The sequence below is a fragment of the Aethalodelphis obliquidens genome, unplaced genomic scaffold, assembly GCF_003676395.1.
Source record: "Aethalodelphis obliquidens isolate GAN/ISIS:26980383/991018 unplaced genomic scaffold, ASM367639v1 scaffold5, whole genome shotgun sequence".
NCBI lineage: Eukaryota > Metazoa > Chordata > Mammalia > Artiodactyla > Delphinidae > Aethalodelphis > Aethalodelphis obliquidens.
The window spans coordinates 8,376,141-8,391,159 of NW_020837949.1; the positions used below are offsets into that span (position 1 = coordinate 8,376,141).

A 15,019-nucleotide genomic window follows, 5' to 3' on the forward strand; every position below is an offset into this window, starting at 1 on the left:
ATATATATATATATATATATATATATATATATATATATATATATATATGAATCCTGACTGATACAAAGTCTAAGCTGTATGCTTTTTTTCTCACTCTAATTGTTAGTTAGTTAGGGATACATTTTCAAAACAATGATTCCTTTACTTATCATTTGCACTTTTGTATTGTTTTGTTTACACAAAGCTTTCTAACATTTATCAGAGATGATTTCTCACCATAACCAAGTGTGGTCATGGAATTTTCTCAAAAATATTTTTTATTGATTTCCTTAAAATTCTATACTCAGTCCTATTTAGAGGTCAGAAAGTAATGTTCAGAAATTTGGCCAGCAGTGCTGTTTTTATCCAGTGTGCATAGCAGTTTAATTTTTGTTGTTGCTGTTTGTTTGAATATCTCTACCTTTTAGTTATCCACATTGGCTAAAATTTGTTTTACTTTCAACTCTTATAAAATTCATCTTTGAAAATGGATAATATTAATCCAGAAATATGAATCTCCCTTAAGAAGTATGATAACTTTAATTAAAGGGAGCTATGAAGCAAATCACTTATATCTTATTATGGGCCAACTTGTACCTTCCAAAAATATATGTTGAAGTCCTAACCCCTAGAATCTGTAAATGTGGCCTTATTTGGAAATAGGGTCCTTGCAGATGTAATCAAGTTAAATGAGGTGATAATCTGATCACTTAATGGATCCCTAATCTGATGACTGGTGTCCTTAAAAGGAGAGGGAAATTTGGACACAGAGAAACAGAGAGAAGAATTCATTTTGAAGATGGAGGCAAAAATTGGAGCAATGTATCCACAAGCCAAGGAAAACCAAGGATTGCTTGCAACCATCAGAAGGTAGGAGAATCCAGAAAATACTCTTCTTTGGAGACTTTAGAGGGATCAGGGCCCTAGTGAACCTTGGGCCCTGCTGAACCTAGGTTGCAGACTTCTAGCCTCCAGAACTGTGAGGGAATAAATTTCTGTTAAGCCACCCAGTTTGTAGTTTGTTGCAGCAGCCCTGGAAACCTAATACAAAGAAGCTTGTTTAAGATTCACTTTTCAGACCACTGAGAAGACATCATCTAATGTACCATATCATTTGATAAAACATTTATCACTCCATTTCTTGTGGAAAGCAACAAAAAGGAGCTAGAAAACAAATCTCCAAACAACAGATCTTCAGTAGGTGCAACAACAGGCCAGTTGGCCCTTCAGAGGAAGGAAGACTGGACCATAAACAGAGTGCTGCAAGGTCCTGCACATATTCTGGTGACAGACGGGTCAACCCAGGTATTCCTGAGCAACTATCTGGGAGGCCTTTCATGACCAAGTTGTGGTGTGTTTTAGATCACTAAGGAAAGCTTTAGGCACTCACAGCTGGTGGCATTTTCCCTTCAACAGCCAGGGAGCACCAGCACTGGTAAGTCTCTAACTGCTTCAATGAGAACTACTTTACACAGACATATATTTGAGACAGGCTAGGACCTGGGACACTTTGCTGCAGTACTTGCACCTGGACAAAGGTCTTCTCAAGCAACAAAACACATAGACACTATAAGGAACTAAAAATAATTGTGTGCATGTGCAACTGGGGCAAATTATCAACAACAAAATACAGAAAAGATCAAAATAAAACCCAACTGCCACTTGTGCAAAGCCAGGAGCAAAGGCAGGGGGTCAGGAGCAAAAGCAGGACACCACCCATGCCCCCCACCCCCCTGCCCAGCACTCACCACCACCTAAGGGGTGGGCAGACCACCTAAGCCACGCCTCCAGCCCAACCCCTGGACACACCCCTCCCCTCACCCCATATGAGGAACCAGCTTGCCCCACCTCGGGAGCGAGCAAGGGAACCCGTTTTTGTTCTCGCTCCCCCCCGCTGCAGCAGGGACCCCAGTAAAGCTTAGTCTGAATTTCTTGTCTGGTCTCTGATCAATTTCTATTGATTAAGGAGTCCAAAAACCCTGGTCAGTAACATATTTACATATCAATCTAATAACAATTTAAAATTCATGCTCTATTTCAATGAGGAGTAAAAAGCTATATACTGGTGAGCCTAGATTTGTAACTGGGAAGGGATGTGCCCTTTTATTAAGCTTTATTAATGCCATTCCTATCAGACTCTGGCCAGTTCCCAATGCCCCCCATCTCTCTGGTCACCTCCACCTAATCTGGCACTTTCTTGAGAGCTGCCACCCCCAATGTGTTCCTTAGAACTCCCCTTCCAACAAGACTGGATCTTTCTTACCCCTCCTCTTCAGCCCACAGCTCCTTTTCCTTTTAAATTAAAACAAATGATCAAAATACCAAACCTAAAGAAATTTTTAAGTTGAAAAATCTTTCTACTCTCTCATGATCATGGGCCCTGGCCTGTATCAGAAATCAGAAAGCCAATTCCCAGGTAAGAAGTCAATAATAAATTGAATTATTTTCTTCAGAATTCTTCTGATTATTAAAATTAATGAAGTGTTATCAAAAGGAATTCAAGTTGGGAGATAGAGAAATAAGGTAAAGCAGCTAAAATAACTTTTCTTGAGGAAACATTCCCAAATGAATCCTTCTTTTTCTGTTTATTCCCAAGAAAAAACAAGGCAAGATAATTCTTAGAGCGTAAATGTCTGATTCAGAGTGTTACAGAGGAGAACTAAGAGCTTTCCTGGCGTGAGCAGGGTGCAGGCGTGGAGAGAGAAGGCTCCACACTGGTGGGCACAGCCGTGCCTGTGGTGGCAAAAGCAGCTGTGTGGCCAGGACTTACTTCAAAAGAAGCAAACTGTGGACATGGTTAAGGACAGAACGCCTTTATGTAAGGCTTTCACCCAGCGGGGAAACAATTTGATTTTTACTGACTAAGGAGGAAGAAATGCTTTGAGTAGCCAAGCAGTTGGTGAGAGGCCTTAGATGAGCACATGACCTGAAATCTGAAATTTTCCTTGGAAGGGGCTGTCTCAAAGGGAGTTTAAGAAAAGACCCCAGATGAATTGGAAAGGCAATCAGCATTTAGCATGAAACCCTAGGGTCAGACCCTGGGGTTAACAGGTGATGCTGTGTAATGTTCACAGAACAGATCCTATTGCCTTTTAATAGATAAAGAAAGATAAATTATTAAAATGACCTATCAACTAAGAGAAGCCACCATCCCAAATTCGGTGTGTATGATTCAAAGTTCTTATTTTAGAACAAAGTCAATTCTCCTTTCCACTATACTAATATTTCTTAAGATGTCATCATTATAACATCTACAACTTACTTTAAATTTTCAGCACAGACTGTATGAAGTTGCGTGTGTGTGTTTTAAGTTACAGTCCAGAGGCGGCTATCATTCTAATCAGGCAGCCACGTGCCAGAGGTAGTCGTGAGCATGCTCTCAGAAACACTGCAGCCACTCCAGACACGACTACTCCAGGAGTTCTGCTATCTATTCCTCTCATCAACTTTCTGAATGTCAAGTTGGGTTTTCTTTGGTAAAAATAGCAGTCTCTTAATTAGCATAAATGGTAGATAAATGTTAGGAAAGAGATCTCAGTGGTGAAATTAAATATATTAAGGTTATGCAGTTTGGCAAAACTTCTTTTAGAAACACTCACAGCCTGTGTGAAAATGGTATAAGACTCCAGTGAGGTCTGTGACCTGAAGCCGTGGAGACGGTTCTGCATTCTGGATCAGTGAACCTGTGCCAGCTATTAACTTAGGAGGCTTTCTGTTGCCTGGCACTGGCTCTGGGTACAGCTGAATCCTGCCTCTGAAACACTGCTACAGCTGCCTGAAGAAAACAGTTTCTTCAAGGGAAGGCAAGTCAGAGAGCTAAGACTTCATTGAGCTGACAAAGGAGTCTGTATTAACAGTGTTGTTCCAGCTTGCTAATAAATGTTCATTTAATAAATGTCTATATGTGCCCCGGACCCTGTCTGGGGCTTCCGTTCACTGCTCCATGGTGGCAGAGCTGTATGAGAATAGCTGTTTCTTACTTATCTCACTTGTCAGTGGCTAACATTGTTTTTTAAAAAGAATATAACAGATATGCATGCAAGGTGGCTAAGTCAGATCTATAATTCTGTTCCTCAGATCATTTGTTTCAGAATCACTTGAAGTTTAGAATTCTTCGATTTCTCAACATCCTGCATTCTAAAGTTCTATGAGTGGGGCCTGAGAATATGAATTGTAACAAGTTCCCCTAGTGATTCTCATATACTCTGAGGATTCAGCCAATAAAGATATAACCAAAGAAGCATCATGATCATTTTCTGACAGCATTTCCCAATGGCAGACTGAAGACCCAAGAGGGAGGAAATATGACCCTGACCGCTGGGTGTGAAAACCCAGATCTGTAAAGCAATAGTAACAGCACACTGTAAAGCCCTCATATCTTATAAGCTCTACGCCATGAATTTGTGGTTACAGCTTTTTGCCTACCCATCTAGATGGACATAGATCAACACTTGCCTTAAGCACTCAGCAAGCTCGTTCATGGCCGAAGATGTCCCACTGCCATTTGGATGAGGAGGGATTATCGACAGCTTTCCCACTGAGTGCTGTCATCCATTTTCTGACAGCAATGAAAACTGCTGGCCAAAAGTCCATCTTGTTAAATATGTTTTGGGAGAAAGACCAGTTTAGCTACTGGGTTGCTTTTTCTCACATCAATCAGCCCAGTTTATTCACTCTGAAGACATCTTGTCTGACTTCATCCACTCATCAAATATTTATTGAGAGACTTTTAAAAAGCATGTAGCTTTAACTCCCAACAAAGACCATGGAAGATTAAAGAAACAGAGGTCTAGTTCAGGACTTCTGTCTCTGAGCTGCCACTCATCATCATATCATGATGCAGAGCGGAGAAGCACCCTCATACAGCAGTCAGAGGTTCTGAATTCAGGGGCTGGCTATAGACTCAGCAGCAAGTCAGTACAGCTCTTAGGGCTTCTATTTCTTCTTTTGGAAATTTAGGAATAAAAGGCTTGCCTTGATTATTTTTCAGAATTTATTAATTCATTTACAAATATTTATTGGTCATCTACTATATTCACGAATTTTTCTAGGACCTTGGGGGATAAAGCAGGAAACAAGACATACAAGATGTCTGTTGTCAAGTAGGCTTATTCTAATAATTAGAGAAATATATACAAATAGTGATATATAAACATATATTTATATATACAAATAAATAGATATAGGAATATTAATAGGCATATTTGCAGAGGCAAGTATATGTACACATACTTTTTAAAGCTTAAACCAAAGCCTTTTCTAAGGATACAATGTATTTTTTTAGATCTCACATTGGGTGATTAGAATAAGAAAGGGAATAATCTAATGAAAGATTATTATTGATCTAGGCAACACACCTAGCATTTTAATAAAAGATATCCCTATGTTTCATTAATGAAGAAAAACATTTTCTGGCAGGATGCATTTCTCAAATTAGAAAACATGTCAGGTCTGTGTTCCAACACTCTTTCACATACAGAAGTAGAATTTATCATTAAAAGAATCTTCCATTCCACTAATCTTTTTATTACTTAAGAATCAAGATATTTGTGATAAGGTGGCTTCATGTAAGGCAACCTGTGTTAGGCAGCTTCTCAGAAGGCCCCAATAACCCCTGATTTCTTGTGTAATCCCCTTGCTTTAAGTGTGGGCTGGATTTAGTGACTTGCTTCTAATAAGTTGTATATAACAGAAGTGATGGGATGTGACTTCCAATTGTATATAACAGAAGACTGGATTATTAAAAACAAACAACAAGAACAAAACCTTTATGGCTTCTATCTTGTAAATTTTCTCTCCCACTTACTGGCTTTTCCCTCCCCGCCCCTTCTCCCTCCCTACCTCTCCACTATCTCTCTCTCTCTCTCAACCTTGTTCCTCTTCTTATTACTCCTGTATCTCTTTCTCCCTCCCTCCCTCTCTCTCTCTCCCTCTCTCTCTCTTTCTCTTTCTCTCTCTCTCTCCCTCCCTCCCTCCCTCTCTCTCTCTCTCTTTCCACACACACACACACACACACACACACACACACACACACACACCCCACCCCATCATCTATAGAAGAGACCACTTGAAGAAGAGAGGCCCCAAAGGATCAGAGCTGCATAGAGGAGAACCGAGGCACCCCAGCCAACAGCCAGCACAAGCGATCAACCAAGTGAGTGCACCGTCTTGGAAGCAAACTCTCTAGCACAATAAAGCCTTCAAATAACATAGCCACGGCCAACAGCTTGGGTATAACCCCATGACAGACCCAGGTGGTCAGAATCACCCATCTAAGTCATTTCTGAATTCCTGGTCTAGAGAAACTGTGAGATAATACATGTTTGTTCTTTTAAGCCACTAAGGTTTGGGGTAATTAGTTACACAGCAAGAGATGACCAATGTATAATCCAAGGACATGATTCCTGAGAATAGTATTATGAGAATGAATGGATTCAGAATCTCACGCTTTATACTTAGAATATTTGAATTGGACTAGAAGAATATGGTGACATCATATTAACACTTTATCATGAAGAAACAATAAATTTGATGCTCCTTTTAGTTCAATGAGGTTACAGAGTTTGTTTGCTTTTTTTCTGAGATCTACTGAGTCCACTGAATCAATATAAATACTTCAAACTTTACTGAAACTCCATTTTTAGCAATGTATTAGTTAACCAATTAAAAAAATGGTAGTCTTACCTCCAAAAAAGTACTTCTCGCCAGTTTTAACTTGAAGAGGACTGTTAGTTCGGACTGCTGAGGCTTCATCTCCGTCGATAGTGAGAATAACAAAATTCTCCTTAGCTAGGAAACGGACTTCATGCCACTGGCCGTCATTCAACCCAGAACCTGTTAGATACAAGAGAAAAGGCCATTTCTTTTCTTAAGATGATTCAGTTTAAAATAATTTTTAATAACAACAGTCAGAGCTTTGTAAGTAAAAATTAATATATTTTCATCTAGGAAAATTCAGTGTGGCTACAATTAATATCTCATCTTCTTTAATATTATAAGTAGTTCTATCCTCCGCCAGACCAAATACGCCATAATATAACCCAATCAAGTAGGGACATAACGTGCCATCGGGGTACATGAGGAAATGGAGTGAATTAAGTTGTTTGGTAGATGATGATGAACTATTTTAATAACTTATTTTCCAGTTAGCTTTACTAGACTTCACTCTCAGATGAGAAAAAGGATTTGTAATTTTATCTCATGTCACTCTCTGCTTTTAAGAACTATTTTTTGTACTGTCATTGCCTCTCAACAGCCACATCTGGCAAGTATAGCTAATAGAAATAAAGGACTAAAGAATAAATGTGTGAGTATGTGCCGTGAAGGGGAGAAGAATATGCCACCCCAACATATGCTATTTCAGCATACTGATTATTTTGAATTCAAGTTACTTAAGAAACAGCAAGTGCAGTAAGGATACTCTGACCCTCCTTTGTCCCTCTGAAAGCAGGAAACAAATCTCTCATGTGAAAGGTACCCTCCCTGTACCAGGAGGGTACAAGGCTTCCTTATCACTAGAGAGAGGGAAGTTAGGGCCAAGAAGGCTGTATAAACAAACCATGTTACTAATTCGCTAATCTACTACCCCAAACCCAAAACTCTGGGTTACCAAAGTTACCCCAAAACTTCTTTGTCCTGTTAATTCTTTACAAAATTAATCTTTTTCTTCAGCTAAAAGGTATAAAATCTGCCCTACATTGGTCACTTCTTTGAGTCTCATATTTTGGAGAGGTCCCATACGTACAAAATTATATTTGTTTTGGGCTTCCCTGGTGGCACAGTGGTTGGGAGTCTGCCTGCGGATGCAAGGGACACGGGTTCGTGCCCCAGTCTGGGAAAATCCCACATGCCGCGGAGCGGCTGGGCCCGTGAGCCATGGCCACTGAGCCTGCGCGACCGGAGCCTGTGCTCCGCAACGGGAGAAGTCACAACAGTGAGAGACCCGCGTACCGCAAAAAATAATAATAATAATAATAATAATAATAAATTATATTTGTTTTCCTCCTAGCAATCTGTCTGATGTCAATTTAATTCTTAGATTAGCCAAAGAACCTAGAGGGGAAGAAAGGAAAAGTTTTCCTTCCCTACAGCCGTTATTTGTGCTAATTGACCACTAATAGGTATGGGAAATGATACCAGGATTATCTGATCATTTACAAATAAGATATTTTTATAATGAATTAGGTTATATTTAAACAGATAAACATCAACAAAATAAATCAACAACTCCCTAACAATCACATTCCACTCTTGCCTAGTACAAAGGTCTTCAGAAATAGAAAATCTATTTAGTTGTCCATTAGACAGAAAATAACAAAGTTTGTTTAGTTTGTGTTCATTTTTCAAATAATAATTAGAAAATTAAGGAGTAAAGAGAGGAGAACAGCCTTCAAACAAACGTATCTTGAAAGAGTTTAAGGAACACTAAGAGAGACAGAAATCTAAGTGAGTCAAAGTGACTTTCTTTCACCTTATAAAGGCCTATGGAAAGGGAAACTATTTTGTTCTAGACTACTCCAGATGGCTTAATCTAGAATCCACAGGTAGGAGTTACTGAAGGTACAGTTCAGCCTCACAAAAGAGAAGCCTAGCATGAAAAGGTATCCAAAAATGGAATGAGAGAAAATCAGTGAAGCACGAATGATGGCTTCCAAGCTTCTGATCAGAGGTCTGCAAACCACAGCTTATAGGCTAAATACTGCTTGCTGCCATCTGTTTCCGTGCAGCCTGAGAGCTAAAAATAAATCTCACATTTTAAATGGTTGAAAAATAAAATAATAGCAATATTAAATTACATGTGAAAATTATATAAAATTCAAATGCAGTGTCCACATAAAATTTACTGGAATACAGTCAAACTCATTTGTTTATACATTGTCTGGTCTACAGAGTCAAAAACAGTTGCTACAGAAATTGTATGGCCCACAAAGCCTACACTATTTACTATGTTGTCCTTTACAGGAAAAGCATAATCTAGTGATTGGTTTACATTATTAAACAGAAACACCATTTTAAAGAAGAAAAGTAAGGCTTCTTGGGGCTTGAAGATAGTCACATATATGTAGTATTAACTAACACTGTACTAGTAAATATCATTACAAATAATCATCCCTCAGGTATTTTTTTTCAGGATTTTCAATTTTTAACTTAGTAACATTTATTGAGCACATTTTATTTCAATGGAGGAAAACAGCTCTAAAGTAATTAATACTAAATAATTTTCAAATTATGAAATGTATAATACATACAAATACATATTTTTTGTACTGAAATTACTATGTAAACATACAGTCTTATTCTAAAAGTCAAGTCAGTTAGCTGTCAGACAAGTAGTAGTGTTCACTGAAACAATTCCTTCTCCAGTAGTGGGTTCTCCCACAAAACTGATTCATGGAAGACTGTACCGTCACCATAACATATTCTGTTAAATTATAAAACTGGGGTTAGTGTTAATTAGCCACAGAAGTGTATGGTTTTGATTTTGGTTGTTATCTTTGCCTTTACAACGTGATGAACCCTGCTTTGAAATGCAGTTTTGGGGCATGGGTCCCAAGGACAGTAATGTTACAAATGTTTAATCCTAAATAGTCACACATTCAGAGGAAGTCACTTATAAGCTGTCTTCAGTAACAGGGCTTTCTGTTCTAACTGGTAGACCAGAAAGCCTTCCTAAAAATTCTAATGAAAATTTCTTCATCATAAAGTTAATTTTTAAAGGGAAAATCACCAGCTTAATTGTTCATGACAAAAAGGTCTATTATTCCATCAGATTAAAGTAAAAAGGTTACTTTATTTTTTCAAGAAACTTAATTACTAAAGAAATTGGACCTCATATAAAAGCAGCCTTGTTGATAGCAGCCACTGCTGCATCCGAGCTTAAGGTGTGATTTCTATTCATTTTAATTCCAATTATTACTTTGAATTGTTAATGCTAATCATCAAGAGAGTTTTTAATAACATGTGGATAAAGAAAAATTTTAAGAAGTGACATATTTTCTTTTGAGAAATTAGGTCATCCTTGCCCCACTGAAGAATGAACTTCATATATTCGGGGCCCATTCCTATCATAGATTGCTGAGGCATACCTCTTGACGATTAACATTAACAGTTCCAAACAATATTTCACAGAAAAAGATTTTTTTGAATTACTATCCCCAATAAATAGGTGAGAGAACTGAATCTAATAACGTTTAGGCATCCCGTATGTGGTAAATGTCAGAACTGAGAACGGGAACTCAGCTATATCTAGTTCTGGAGGCTGAGTTCTTATAAACAGCAAACAAAGAAAAACCAACAACAATGAAACATGGTATATAGACTCTGTGCATCTGTGATCAGAGTTCTCTTATACCACACACACACACATACACTTCCATCTGCCACCACATCTAGAGGGAGTTTCTGGAGTACCCTTGTCTCATATAGCATCAGGGTTGTAAATAAACTGAGACACCGATCTGGTTTCATCTGCCAACTTTCAGCACTTGCGTCATCAGATTTTTGTTGTAATGTAAGATCCCACTACTACATGTCTTTTAGTAGTTTCTTACATTGATGTTTTTCCCCTAAAATTGTAATTTGAATGGAAATTAAGCAAATTCTAGCATTATTTCCCTAAGGCATATTAAAGTAAGCCCAGGAGCATTCATTTAAATCATCTCCATACTTTGTGAAACTCAGCTAAGAGAACTCTGTGTTCACTCCTTTCATTTTATTATGAGTGGATCAATCAATGATCTTTAACATGCTATCATTTGTCAGTTTGTAGAGTTGAGATCCTAATTTAGGCCTTTTGCATTCAAACAGTAGTTCTTCCCACTCAGAACACAGCCATTAAATTTTATGGGGCGAAAAAAGAAGATGCCATAGTTTCAGCATAATTTCCCTCCTCTTGTGTCCCTTCCCTTCAGTGCAAGGGAGACCTGAACAACTTTGTATGAAACACGGACTACTGAGTTTTGCCTTTACCATTTCCTGGGCCACCTGCCACTTGGGAAGTAGTACAGAATTAGTTTTGCTTCAGAGAAACTATATGGAATAGCCTCTTTGAGGCATTTTAAAAAATTAACAATATTCTTTAGTAATTTTTAATTCATATGAAACAGAACATTAATGAAATTTAAGAGCTTTTGGAATTCTATAAAATTCACTCAGAACCGTGCAGTTGATCATACGATATACACTTACAATACCAATACAGTATTAAGAAAAAAAATGTATCATCATCCCAAGTTTTATTAGAAATTTGTGAGTTGTAAACAACAAAGAACACATCACCAAATAGGATTAAGGCATCACGTCTCATTTGCTATTAAAGAGATGGTATCCCTTCACTCAATATTCTGGAGCAATAAATGTCCCAGGGAATAGAGAGACTCACCAGGGACCCATAATCCCAGACACTGTGGGGTCTTGGTGGCTGGAGAGTGACTCAGGACCAGACCAAATAAGGATGCTAGTTACTGATACTTAAAAAAGAGACCCACGTCTCATACGGCTAACATTTCCTAAGAGCCTGGTATGTGCCTGGCACTACCTAACTCTGTGTATGTGTCAATCTATTGCCTTTTCTCAATAATGAGCATCAAGATGGCAGAAGGGCAGGAAAATAGTGTGGCAGCTAAGAGGACTGACCCAGGAGCCAGGTTGCCTGTGTTTGCTCTGGCCCTTGCCAACCTGGACAATTTACTTAACCTCTTTGTGCCTCAGGCTTCTCCTCTCTAAAATCAAATAGTAGTATCCACTTTGTAGATTGGTTTTAAGGAGTAGATGAATTAGGGTTTGCATAGCATTAGAACAGTGCCTAGCAGCTAGGAAACAGCATATCTGTATCTATACCATTAGGTCAAAAAACAAAGAAGGCTGTTAAGTCCCATTTTACAAAGAAAAAGCAGAGACTTAAACGTAGTACTTTTTCTTTGGGGGTTATTGCATTGCAATTACAAATATTGGTGTAGTTATAAATAAGCCTTCTAAACAAAACAGCAATATAGTAACTCAACAACGTGGAGATCATGAATATATACATATGAGACAACTAAAAAAAGTGTCCTAACGTTATGCTAATGGGCACTTGAAACTTAGAAAAACAAGGCCAGTGACAGCATTAGATGTGGGAAAAAATTCTGTATTCAAATAATTTAGAGCTGAAGATGATTTGTTCTGCAAAAATGTGTTAGATGACTCACAAAGTTATGACAAACACACTGATGTTAACGCTGCATGTGAAGAAATTTGAACAAAATTATTTCCAAAAAGTGAGAGTGAAAAATAAACTTTCTGGGCTTCCCTGGTGGCACAGTGGTTGAGAGTCCGCCTGCTGATGCAGGGGACATGGGTTTGTGCCCCAGTCTGGGAAGGTCCCACATGCCGCGGAGCGGCTGGGCCCGTGAGCCATGGCTGCTGAGCCTGCGCGTCCGGAACAGGCTCCACAACGGGAGAGGCCACAACACTGAGAGGCCCGCATACTGCAAAAAAAAAAAAAAAGAAAAAAAAAGAACTTTCTAAATTATTTATGTAATTTTAAAAATAGTAATTAAATATTAGAGACATTTTCACCCACAGCCCTAAAAGTTTATATATGTAAGTTAAGTCAAAAGGTACTCTTAATTATCTCGCTGGGAAAATGGAGGATTGCCTTTCATTTGGGGTCATATTTTATTCGGGTTGACGTGTAACATGCTCCATAAGAGACAGAGGTAGGTTACAAGCCAGGGGTGTCTGACTTACAGGCTCACCCTCTGAGAGGCAGAACAGTATAAGGATCTAGAGCATAGACTCTAAAGTCAGATGGATATAAATCTCATTTCTGCTCACCTACTGGCCGGGCCTTCAGCAAGTTAACCTCTTTAGGCCTCAGTTTCTTTCTCTATTAAATGGGGATAATAACAGTATCTACTTCATAGAGTTTCGAGAATTAAGTATATACATTGTCACTTAGAGCAGTGCCTGGCACATAGTAAGTTCGCCCTCAATAGATATTAGCTATTGTTTCATATTCAGTGAGTAAGACTAGCTCTCGAAATACCAACTTGGGTTGTTGTACGTTAATTCTATAAGTATTAACTATTATGAAATGAATAAACATTGGTTTTCTTTATGAATAAATAGCCACCTCCCCATATGAATTTTATAGTACAAGAGAAGTCTTGAGGAATTTGGGAAGGTAGCTAAATATATATCTCTTGTTAATATCAGGGTCAACAATTTCTAAAGCCAACTTTGAGCTATACAATAAAATAGGTCTTATTCCATCATAGGCACAGATGTACTTTCACCTCCCCAAAATGTATTTTGTTTTCAACTAGATTATTCAATAGGTGTGGTTCTGAATGTCTGTGGAATATTTCCAAAAATCAAATCCAATTCCAAGCAAGGACTTCGCCTGATGACTAACTTTGAGGAGACTGATATAAACTGTAGTACGCATTTTCCAAAGTATTTTTGTTTTAAAAATATACACTATTCAACAATTTTGATGTACTTTTATACTTAAAGATTATCTGAATTTACTTTATGATAGATACCTCCAGTTATTCATTAATTCATAATTATAAAAACTTTTCAACTGTACATTACAAAAGGAAACTGACATTTTTACAAAGAGACTTTTTAACCTAAAACCAACATCTTTGAAGCCATATTCCAGTTTCTGGCTTTAATTCTTTCATAAAATATCGAAACTGTCTTACAATATTTTCTCTAGCATCTCCCTAACTTATAACTTCTAGAAAAACTTGTTTTGTATAAAATGTAAAATGTTAATGAAGCATATTCTATCCAGGCTGACTTTCTAATGGTACTATTTTTAAAGTAAGACTCTTGAGGTGGTTGCTTTGATTGAACAAGAAGAAACAGATGTTTCTCTTATTAGAGACAAAAGAAGACTGGTTTAATGAATGTTGAAAAAAAGTAAGTATTTAAAATATAGTCACAAACCAAGATGTAACATCTGTTTGAAAATGCTTCAATAAAATTACAGTGACTAGAGTTTTCAGTCTTTTGCTCAACATTTAATCCTGAGAGAAAACTCTCAGAGACTATAAAATCCGTCTTTAGGTGGTTACAGTATTCTCTGAGGTGTTACTAATATGTCTCATAAGTTATCAATTACCTATTTATGCAATAAGAAAAAATACATCTCTATGTAGATATGCCACATACTATTACCTATATTATCTTTATAATTCCCATAAGGAAATCAATTCAATTTAATCTTGCTCACTTTTACACATCAATCCAAACCATATAAATATGGTCAACTGCAATCAGAGAGAACATGTAATACGATACTTGGGTAGGCACAAAATACTTTTATTTTTTAAGTTGAAGAAATTGTCAAATGCTCCTCTGTATTGGTATAGACAGACGACACTTTGGAATATGTCTTTGCTCTGAAAGAACCACTTGAATGGAAGCTTTAAGTTAGAAATACACATTGGGGAGGGCCTACTGCATGACATTTTTTTTGTGTTGCTAGGTATGACTCCATCACTAATTTAATATGTAGAATCTTAGAGATGGGATGAATTCTTTCCTTTCAGGCACTCAGAATCTTTTGAGAAAGAAAGAGCCCAGATTAATAGATTTTATTACGTTGTCTGCACCTTAGAGTCATTTGGGGAGCTTTAGAAGTTTCACACCGAAATTTCCAAATCATTGCTGGGAAATTAAACTTTTAAATAAACAGATATATACGATGCAATCCTAGTCAGAATCTCAACACTAGTCTTTGTAGAAATAAAAATAGAAGATTCTAAAATTTATAAGGAATTTTTAAAACCTTAAATATTCAAAATTATCAAAAAGAAAAACACAAGTAGAGGACTTATCATCTGATTTGAAGACTTGTTATAAAGCTATAGTATTCCATAAAGAAATCAGAACCGGACCCAAACATATGTGATCCATTGTTTTTTGGCAAAGGCTCTAAGGCAATTCTATGGGGAAAAAAAGGTAATTTTGTGTTTGCTTCTTTGTTTGTTTTGTTTTGTCCAAAAACTGGTGCTGGAACAACTGGAGAAATAAAGGGAAAAATGTA

The 15,019-nt window shown here is 37.5% G+C and overlaps 1 protein-coding gene across 2 annotated transcripts in view; it reads right to left on the reverse strand.

Annotated features, from left to right (window-relative positions):
* The window catches only part of CNTNAP2 (contactin associated protein 2), a 2,044,831-nt gene that overhangs the window by 952,546 nt on the left and 1,077,266 nt on the right, over positions 1-15,019 (reverse strand). For both annotated transcript variants that reach the window (XM_027101624.1, XM_027101625.1), the window contains one exon: positions 6,664-6,813. In XM_027101624.1, coding sequence (XP_026957425.1) covers positions 6,664-6,813 — 150 coding nt within the window. The remainder of the gene's footprint in view (positions 1-6,663; positions 6,814-15,019) is intronic.